The sequence below is a fragment of the Silurus aristotelis genome (assembly GCF_946808225.1).
Source record: "Silurus aristotelis genome assembly, chromosome: 24".
In the NCBI taxonomy this organism is placed as follows: Eukaryota; Metazoa; Chordata; class Actinopteri; order Siluriformes; family Siluridae; genus Silurus; species Silurus aristotelis.
Genome location: NC_139597.1, coordinates 12,789,808 through 12,800,169, shown reverse-complemented (window position 1 = coordinate 12,800,169; position 10,362 = coordinate 12,789,808). Strand labels below are relative to the sequence as shown.

General features: G+C 34.6%; 2 protein-coding genes across 3 annotated transcripts in view; both read right to left on the bottom strand.

The window, feature by feature from the left end:
• Positions 1 to 171: 171 nt before the first annotated feature.
• Positions 172 to 7,596, bottom strand: LOC310719096 (intestinal mucin-like protein). The gene is made up of 14 exons (XM_083528445.1): positions 6,841 to 7,596; positions 5,681 to 5,925; positions 5,369 to 5,555; positions 4,742 to 4,958; positions 3,746 to 3,924; positions 3,297 to 3,366; positions 3,087 to 3,196; positions 2,795 to 2,826; positions 2,505 to 2,655; positions 2,031 to 2,068; positions 1,546 to 1,653; positions 1,405 to 1,444; positions 1,156 to 1,258; positions 172 to 490 (listed from the first exon to the last, which is right to left on the bottom strand). Exons 1-14 carry the CDS (start codon positions 6,893 to 6,895, stop codon positions 328 to 330), a joined length of 1,698 nt encoding a protein of 565 aa, XP_083384571.1. The 5' UTR covers positions 6,896 to 7,596; the 3' UTR covers positions 172 to 327.
• A 287-nt stretch (positions 7,597 to 7,883) lies between these two features.
• Positions 7,884 to 10,362, bottom strand: part of LOC310719034 (mucin-19) — a 34,105-nt gene continuing 31,626 nt past the window's right edge. The window contains exons 29-32 of one of the 2 annotated variants that reach the window (XM_083528291.1): positions 10,034 to 10,308; positions 9,611 to 9,954; positions 8,719 to 9,107; positions 7,884 to 8,238 (exon numbers count right to left, since the gene is read on the bottom strand). In XM_083528291.1, the coding sequence (XP_083384417.1) occupies positions 9,898 to 9,954; positions 10,034 to 10,308 (332 nt within the window). In that variant the 3' untranslated portion in view covers positions 7,884 to 8,238; positions 8,719 to 9,107; positions 9,611 to 9,897. Of the gene's footprint in view, positions 8,239 to 8,718; positions 9,379 to 9,610; positions 9,955 to 10,033; positions 10,309 to 10,362 lie in introns of both variants that reach the window. The other variant, XM_083528292.1, reaches the window with a different exon arrangement.

Below are 10,362 nucleotides of genomic sequence, written 5' to 3'. Positions count from 1 at the left end.
TATATAAAGAAAACAAATCATTCAAGTATGTATATATATATATATATATATATATATATATATATATATATATATATATATATATATATATATATATATATATATATATATATATATATATATGTATGTGTATGTGTATATATATATATATATATATATATATATATATATATATATATATATTTCTAAAATAACCTATATATCCCGATCCTATATAAAGAAAACAAATCATTCAAGTGTATATATATATATATATATATATATAATTAGCTAAAACCTCAGACCCATTTCTTAGCATTACAGTGCCATTGTAAAACTTTTGAGGGTTCAGACTTCACGTTGGCACTCACAGCTGGTTATGTATTTGTATGTGTATTGTGTCTCTTTTGCTCCACTGCAGTCCAGTGAAATTTGCCTTAACTCGTAGTTTTTCTCTCTGCAGCAGGACTGATTATGGTCCAAATGAAGATCATTCCCAGATCTCACCAATCTACAAAATGACAGCATATGCAAACATTACACAACCCTGAAATTTCTTTAAAGTCACACTCATTGGATATGGACGTAAGGTAACTTGGGAAAACACAGATAATTCTGATTTCTGGCAAACAACCAAAAAAAAAAAAAAGGTAATTAAAAAATAAAACAATATTGGCATAATTATACTGAGTAATAAAAAAAACTGTCAAAAATAAGCCCTTATTATTATTATTATTATTATTATTATTATTATTATTATTATTATTATATTATTATTATTATAGTTAAATATTTTTGATGATTTCTTTTATTAATTATTCCATTAATCTTCTTTTTAATGTATTTCATGTGTATTATTTTGATAACATTCCTAAGACATTCATTGATAAGAAAATGATTTCATATTGATAATAATCAAATTTTTTCAGTTTGCTTGATTTAGAGTTTTAGATACATGGTACATAATATTGTAACTAACAATAATCATTTGCAGGCAAGGGAAATATGGGTGGCATCTATAGCTCTGCCAAACTAAAAAAGAAATATTCCGATATAAATATTTCATATTGCAAAAAGAATTGGCATATTGTTTAGAAAGTCTGATTAATTTAGGAATATCACTTGCTCCTAAAAGAAATTATGACAACAAATAGCTTAATAAATAGTGGGTCTTACAGGGAGCTTGATGCACAGCTGCCTTCACAGGTGGGCACCATCACCTCCTGAGTACAGTTTTCAACAGTCATTCTGGACAGTCTGACTCCACATGTTGTGTTGCCTAAAAGGTTTACAAATCCATAAAAAGAGAGGTTGAATAAATGTGCTTGCATTTGTGGCACAAATATTGGCTATAACATTAACAAAAAGTAACATATTTAATGATGATTTTGGTCAAAAAAGAGATAGTGACGATAGTCCACATACATGAGTAGCAGCAATGATGCTCATCCCAAACACGGAGTTCCTAGGTAAGCACAATTTAGAAGTTAGAGAACTTTAAAATCCACATCATTGATAATATATGCTTTTCATATGGCAAGTGTGTTGCAGATTGGACAGGCTCACCTCAGGACAAAACTGCTGTGGACACACACTTGTCTCTATTTCAGTGCCTTCCCTTGTACAGTGAAATGTTACACAGGTGTTCTGGGGGTCCCTCCATGTTTCACCCACCTGATGTGTCCATGGCAAAAAGACAGTAGTACTGTAAGGTCCATTTTACACATTTGTTCGGTGTTGTACAGTATCTTAAATTCCCTCTGTTTTAGCAAATGTGTACAGGAAGTGGAGAAGCTATAAGCTAAGTTTATATTTATCATAAGTCAATAGGAATAGAAAACACCTGGGCATATGTTCAAATTAGTCTGGCAATGTGTGATGTAGCGGCGATTAATCGACTGATCGACTGATCGACTGATCGATAGATAGATAGATAGATAGATAGATAGATAGATAGATAGATAGATAGATAGATAGATAGATAGATAGATAGATAGATAGATAGATAGATAGATAGATAGATAGATAGATAGATAGATAGATAAACTAACCTTATATATCCTTCCATTGTAGTCACAAGTCTTCTCAACTGTAAAAGATACACAATGTAAATTACACAATGTAATTGACCCTGCTCCCTTTTTAATTAGTCAATAGCATTATCAACAATTTTAAAAGACTTTCCTTACTATTGACAAGTGTTGATTCCATGCTAATGAGAGCATACTGACATTTGATAAGTTGTAATTATTTTAGACACAGTGCTTTAACTTTAAATTGCAAAAATATTAATACCGTCTTAAAATTTCCCTCAGTAATTAAATACAGTATATAACCAATATATTTGGATGCAGAACTCAAAAAGTAGTCTTTCATACACAAGTAGGTGACCATAATATTAGTTTCATTTAGATTGAACATTTCAAATAGCTTAATAAACAGAAATAAATGGTTTACAGTACTATTCTGTAATTAGAGTAGATGTCATAAAAGGCTTAAATACAGTAGATAAAATGCTAAATTACCACAAATCTGGTTGTTGCAGCAGTCAGAGATGAGAGCAAAGCCAGAATTGCATATTGGAGTTGGATCTGAAGGTTTTTGCCAGCATTCTTCTGTGAGTGTCTGGTTATTGCATGTGCACATGTAGCAGTTCGACTCCCATATTGCCCCAACCTTAGACAGACATATAAAGTCAGCGATTTGATGCGAGATAATTTCCTTAAAAAATTTTTTTTGACAATCTGATTAAATTAATGGAAGTAATTTGTAGGTAATATGGGTTGTTAACATTGCATAAAAGGTAACATCTCACCGGCATTGGTTCTCCCAGTGGGCCTTTACAATCTAATAGAAAACAAACCAGGCATTTTTGCACATTTATTTTACACAAGACATGTCAGTTTACAATTAGTCAAGAATGCGCTTATGATCTCAGTAAACACGAACACACATTATATTTCTGCAAGCAGAATGTGAGCTGGATTTTTTTTATCTACAGGAAATGTGTCTGTAAATTTACGGATATGAAATATGCCGACCCTAAGGCCATGAGCAAATCCTGATCCTGATGTTTGTATATGATCTACATAAAAATGACCACTCACTGGTGCATTCAGATACACAGATCTGCTTGTGTGTCTCAGCAAGAAGCTGGTTCTCTGGGCAGAAGCAACCAGACCTCGCTGTGTCGAAAACTGGCCCCGGAACACGCACACTATTTAATGAAAAATACATGCCACAGATATGAATAAGCTTCATCAAATTTAAGCATTGATAAAGAAATAATCAATCTGTTTAAAAAGAATCTCCTTTACCCGCCACGGCAGTAATCAGCTGGGGTGCTCCGGCACTCATCAAAAATCATTCTCTCAGGACAAGTAATGTCTGGAAATAAGGACATTATTTCAAAATATGTAACAGAATGGACAAAATTAAGCATTTCTTCCTGGCACTGCTAAATCTTTTTTTTTTTTACTGTTTTAAATGACAAAAAGCATGGATGCATTATTATTATTTATTATTACACATTTATTTGATATAACCCAATTTTAATTATATTGTCACATTTTCAACATAGATAATGCAATAAAGACTGCAGGTATTTAAGTGCTTTGTGATAAGTTACTAGACCTGTCTCTAAAAGACAGAGTTATTCTAAATCAGATCTATATCAACCAGCCACTAGGGCATCTGCAATCTCTGCATGTTACTTCCAAATGTCCATGAAATTTACCCAGGAAATGCCTGGGTAAAACATCCTTACCACAAATTCCTTTTGTGAGGTTTCTCCAGGCTACACAGAATCCAATCCTTTTGCATTCATTAGCTAGATTCTCGAGTAGGGAGCACACAGTGGCATTTGTGTGGGCCACACAGTAATCAAAGTTGCAGCTTTTCACCAGATTCTCCACATTAATATACGTACTGCATTCGCTAAACAGTCTGTGAGGCAAACACCATATATAACATAATATGAATTAATAACACTTTAATATCACTGAACCCGGAAAAAGAATGCTATATAGCAAGAATGTAAATGTTGTACAGGTTATCATCTAACAAAATTGATCTGTCTACAGTGTTCAGTTCTGTCTGAATTTCACACCAATGTAATTTAATTGTAATCATTAATTAATGAAAAGAATTAACTAAATATTAATAAAACTTCTTTAACAATTTGGAAAGAGAAATAGGGACACGAAAACCATTGCTTAAAATTGCTAGGAAATAGGTGTATAAAACGTGTGCTTTGAGTTTTCTAACTTCTCTGTTTGGTAAGATAGACTTTAAGTTTTTAGTTTACTTTATTGTTAAAGTTGCACCGAGTTATATTTTCTAAAAACATTTTCTATGAAATTAACATTATTGTTTCCTGCTCTGTGCATCAAACAACTTGTGAAGGTGATTGCTGGCTTATGCTTCTTTTGATATACATAAAGTCAATCACTGCACCTTGTAAAACATTCAGAGTAAACTGGCAAATGCTATAATTCTCATTTTAAATGAATTTTCAACAATAGTTGCTGAGTTCCATGTTTAATACATTTTCAGTACATTAGAATTATCTAGTAAACTTGTTCTGGGAAAACTTTGGTAATTTCAACTTTATGTATTTTTATGGTTTTTGTAAAGTTTTAATGTATTTTTGCAAACTTTAAATTATAAAGTCTGTAATGTAGAGCATTTTGTCAAAATCCATTAACTCTTTTTAACAAATATGTTCTTTGACTCTAAAGCTAAAGAATAAACTGAAGCTTACTCATGTCTAAGGAGGTCGCATAGAGGAGCCACGCAGGGTGTTTCTGTCCGTGGAGTAATAGTTGGTAAGTCAGGGATACATGGGACATGCCGTGGGGCCTGTTGACAGTATGGTTTAAATGGATCATTCACTATCCATTCATATGCAGTCTTATCACAGCAGTCCTCATTCTCAACTGATCCATCCCTGCGTACACATGAGGCACTTCCGCAAACTCCTAAAAACAAGAATCAGAGGAAGCCAGAATGATGTAATACATAAGCCATGCAATTAAACTAACCTATGAGATGTAACAGACTTATTAATTTCATTTGTTTGAAAGATTATTATGCAGTATATTAAGAGGAGATACAGCACATTAACTACTTGTATATAATAATAATGTGCAACCTCAATTTACAATAATCCAGTACAATAATGTCATAATAACATGCAATGTAACTATGACTAGGTTTATGTCTATACATGAAAATAAATGTCATGACAATATAACTGATCTTTAGTGATCATTAAAAACACTTCATTATTGAACATATTTCTGAAATTTGGTTATTGCAGCTAGGGCCTATATAAAGTTACATAGATCGTATTTTAGCTACAAAACAATTCAAACTGCTGATTACTTACCACACTGTCCCTGTGTGTTATTAAAGAAGTGCTCCATTGCCAGATTGATTTTCAGTGTGTTCCATACACTGAGAAAGATGTATGAGCGGATCTCTTCGAGGAAAATGTAGACTTCTGCATCGGTGCTCTCAAACCTAAGTCCATCTCTCCGATACGGGGGTTTTATTTTTACTTGGTTCAGAGTAGTCTTGAAAATATAACAGAAAAAATTCAAGCTTACATGGCATAAACATTGCATAAATACAGACTTCCATATGTACAAACAAACCAAAGCTTAACGACATTCACATCCATGCATTATTGTTGACCTACTTCTAATACAGGCCTTTCATCAGCACTTTCAAGAACTTGAAGTGTGACTGTGTTGTTTTGGTACTTCAGAATGATGCCCTTGGCACAGGAACTAAGTGGCTCACAGTAATAATTATCAACAATGATGCTGAGATATTGACGTGGAGTCCTTTCCTCCACCAGAATGTATGTGCAGTTTTCCAGAAAGTCATAGTCCTGTCCAGCAAACGAAGTGTAGTGTGGGTCTCCAAAGACATCACACTGACCTAAGAAACACAGGAAATTTTTAGCACAATACCTAATATGGAAATCAGCTTTGTGTTGGAGTAGCATTTTTGCCGAAAAGAATCATGATATAAAAAGACTTTCTTCCTTTTTTTTCAGCTGCTTCCATTAGGGGTCGCCACAGTGGATTATCCATCTCCACATGACTCTGTCCTTTACATCTGACACTTTCAAATTACCCACCTGCATGTCTTCCCTCACCACATCTCAAAACCTTCTCCTTGACCTTCCTTTTTTCCTCCATCCTCAGCATTCTCCTACCGATGTACCCCGTGTCCCTCCTCTGCACATGTCCAAAACATTTCAATCTAGCCTCCCTAACTTTGTCTCCAAAATGTCCTACATGCGCTGTCCCTCTAATAAACTTATTTCTAATCCTGTCCATCGTCATCACTCCCAATGAAAATCTCAGCATCTTCAACTCTGCCCCCTCCAGCTCGACCTTCTGTCTTTTACTCAATGCCACTGTCTCTAATCCATACAACATAGCAGGTCTTACCACAGTCCTCTAAACTTTCCCTTTCACTCTTGCAGATACCCTTCTATTACAAATCAATAAAAATACTTTCTATTATGATCATTTTAAACTGTAATATTAGTGGGTACTTTTAAAGTATGTAAAATAAAAGAACCCCTTAAGCAGCAAATGTTCTTTGCAAAATTGTAGTTTATGTGACAATGCCTTGCATTGAAATTGTTGCTGAATCTGTAAAACCTACTTTAAGTTGATAGATTTTAACAGTTGAACTAAATATGTAATTATAATAAATAACTAATTATACTTTTGAACACTATATTGTAAAATATATTGCAAACCTATAAGTTAACGTTTTAGGAATGTATTTGTTATTGCTGTCTAATATAACTGTAAAAGTAGAAATAACTATTGCACTCACAGTCACACTGCCAGGTCTCACAACAGCCTTGCTCATCTTTTACCAGTTGTGGCATTCCTCTTGGGCAAACAGGCTTGACTGGAGTTGGACATTCCAAAGGTCTCAACCCAATCACACTGTTAATGCAAATTTTATTAAAACAGTCCTCTTCCCATTGATGACCCTCTGGCCAGGTTTGATTTTTTATCAGATCCTTGCAATCAGTTTTAGGTACAGTAGTTGGTGGTGTTGATGTTTTGTTTACAGGTGTCTCTGCTGAGGTTGATTTTTTGGTGGCAAATGTTGTCTCTGTTTTAGTTAATGGAGTTGAATCTTTTGGTACAGTTGAGATTTTTCCAGTTGTTGCGGTTGTTACAGGTGTCTGTTGTTCTGTTGACGCTGTAGTTAGTGTAGTTGTAGGTTTAGATACTTTTGTTGTGAGTTCTGTGGTTGATGCTGTGGTTGTTGAAGTTGTAGGTTCTGAGGTTGTTTTAACAGTGGGTGCTACTGTTGTATTCACCTCTTGATGATGACCAGTCTGGGTGGCTATTGACTCAGTTTTTATAACCACTTCTGTTGTAGATATTGTAGATGTCTTTGTTGTAGTTTCTTCAGTTGTGAATTCTGTAACTGAAGTGTTTAATGGTGTTCCTGATGAAGTTGAAGTTACAATAATTGGAGTTGTGGTTTCCAATTCATTTGTTGTGGTTTTTGGAGTTGTTGTGGTGGTTACAAGTGTCTCTGTTGAAGCTGTGGTTGGTGCACTTGTAGTTGTAGGTAGATGTGTTGAAATTATTGCAGTTGTAGTTTCAGATTTTCCAGGTGTGATTTCTGTAGTTGCTGTAATCCCTGTTGTAGTTGAAGTTGTACTAAGTGTAGATGATGTTGTAGGTTTTTCAGTTGTGAATCCAGTAATTGAAGTGGTCACTGTTGTTTCTGATGAAGTTACAATAAATGGAGTTGTGGATTCCAATGCATTTGTTGTGTTTTGTGGAGTTGTTGTGGTTGTTACCAGTGTCTCTGTTGAAGCTGTTGTTGGTGCACTTGTAGTTTTTGGTATAGGTGTTGAAGTTACTGAAGTTGTAGTTTCAGATTTTTCAGGTGTGATTTCTGTAGTTGATGTAATCTCTGTTGTAGTTGAAATTGTAGTAAGTGTAGATGATGTTGTAGGTTCTTCAGTTGTGAATTCAGTAATTGAAGTGTTCACTGTTGTTTCTGATGAAGTTGAAGTTACAATAATTGGAGTTGTGGATTCCAATTCATTTGTTGTGTTTTGTGGAGTTGTTGTGGTTGTGGTTGTTACCAGTGTCTCTGTTGAAGCTGTGGTTGGTGCACTTGTAGTTTTTGGTATAGGTGTTAAAGTTACTGAAGTTGTAGTTTCAGATTTTTCAGGTGTGATTTCTGTAGTTGATGTAATCTCTGTTGTAGTTGAAATTGTAGTAAGTGTAGAAAATGTTGTAGGATTTTCAGTTGTTTTTTCAGTAGTTGAAGTGGGGACTGGTGTTTCTGATGTAGTTGAAGTTACAATAATTGGAGTTGTGGTTTCCAATTCATTTGTTGTGGTTTTTGGAGTTGTTGTGGTTGTTACAAGTGTCTCTGTTGAAGCTGTGGTTGGTGCACTTGTAGTTGTAGGTAGATGTGTTGAAATTATTGCAGTTGTAGTTTCAGATTTTCCAGGTGTGATTTCTGTAGTTGCTGTAATCTCTGTTGTAGTTGAAGTTGTACTAAGTGTAGATGATGTTGTAGGTTTTTCAGTTGTGAATCCAGTAATTGAAGTGGTCACTGTTGTTTCTGATGAAGTTACAATAAATGGAGTTGTGGATTCCAATGCATTTGTTGTGTTTTGTGGAGTTGTTGTGGTTGTTACCAGTGTCTCTGTTGAAGCTGTGGTTGGTGCACTTGTAGTTTTTGGTATAGGTGTTGAAGTTACTGAAGTTGTAGTTTCAGATTTTTCAGGTGTGATTTCTGTAGTTGATGTAATCTCTGTTGTAGTTGAAATTGTAGTAAGTGTAGAAAATGTTGTAGGTTTTTCAGTTGTTATTTCAGTAGTTGAAGTGGGGACTGGTGTTTCTGATGTAGTTGAAGTTACAATAATTGGAGTTGTGGATTCCAATTTATTTGTTGTGGTTTTTGAAGTTGTTGTGGTGGTTACAGGTGTCTCTGTTGAAGCTGTGGTTGGTGCACTTGTAGTTTTTGGTATAGGTGTTGAAGTTACTAGAGTTGTAGTTTCAGATTTTCCAGATGTGATTTCTGTAGTTGATGTAATCTCTGTTGTAGTTGAAGTTGTACTAAGTGTAGATGATGTTGTAGGTTTTTCAGTTGTGAATTCAGTAATTGAAGTGTTCACTGTTGTTTCTGATGAAGTTGAAGTTACAATAATTGGAGTTGTGGATTCCAATTCATTTGTTGTGTTTTGTGGAGTTGTTGTGGTTGTGGTTGTTACCAGTGTCTCTGTTGAAGCTGTGGTTGGTGCACTTGTAGTTTTTGGTATAGGTGTTAAAGTTACTGAAGTTGTAGTTTCAGATTTTTCAGGTGTGATTTCTGTAGTTGATGTAATCTCTGTTGTAGTTGAAATTGTAGTAAGTGTAGAAAATGTTGTAGGTTTTTCAGTTGTTATTTCAGTAGTTGAAGTGGGGACTGGTGTTTCTGATGTAGTTGAAGTTACAATAATTGGAGTTGTGGATTCCAATTTATTTGTTGTGGTTTTTGAAGTTGTTGTGGTGGTTACAGGTGTCTCTGTTGAAGCTGTGGTTGGTGCACTTGTAGTTTTTGGTATAGGTGTTGAAGTTACTAGAGTTGTAGTTTCAGATTTTCCAGATGTGATTTCTGTAGTTGATGTAATCTCTGTTGTAGTTGAAGTTGTACTAAGTGTAGATGATGTTGTAGGTTTTTCAGTTGTGAATTCAGTAAGTGAAGTGTTCACTGTTGTTTCTGATGAAGTTGAAGTTACAATAATTGGAGTTGTGGATTCCAATTCATTTGTTGTGTTTTGTGGAGTTGTTGTGGTTGTGGTTGTTACCAGTGTCTCTGTTGAAGCTGTGGTTGGTGCACTTGTAGTTTTTGGTATAGGTGTTGAAGTTACTGAAGTTGTAGTTTCAGATTTTTCAGGTGTGATTTCTGTAGTTGATGTAATCTCTGTTGTAGTTGAAATTGTAGTAAGTGTAGATGATGTTGTAGGTTCTTCAGTTGTGATTTCAGTAATTGAAGTGGTCACTGTTGTTTCTGATGAAGTTGAAGTTACAATAATTGGAGTTGTGGATCCCAATTTATTTGTTGTGGTTTGTGGAGTTGTTGTGGTTGTTACCAGTGTCTCTGTTGAAGCTGTGGTTGGTGCACTTGTTGTTTCTGGTATAGGTGTTATAGTTAGTGAAGTTGTAGTTTTAGATTTTTCAGTTGTGGTTTCTGTAGTTGATGTGGTCATTGTTGGTTCTGTTGTAGCTGAAGTTGTAATAAGTGGAGTCGTTGATGCTGATTCCTTAGTTGTGCTTTCTGGGGTTGTTGAGTTAGTTGTTAAATGTGTCTTTGTTGAAGTTGTAATCATTT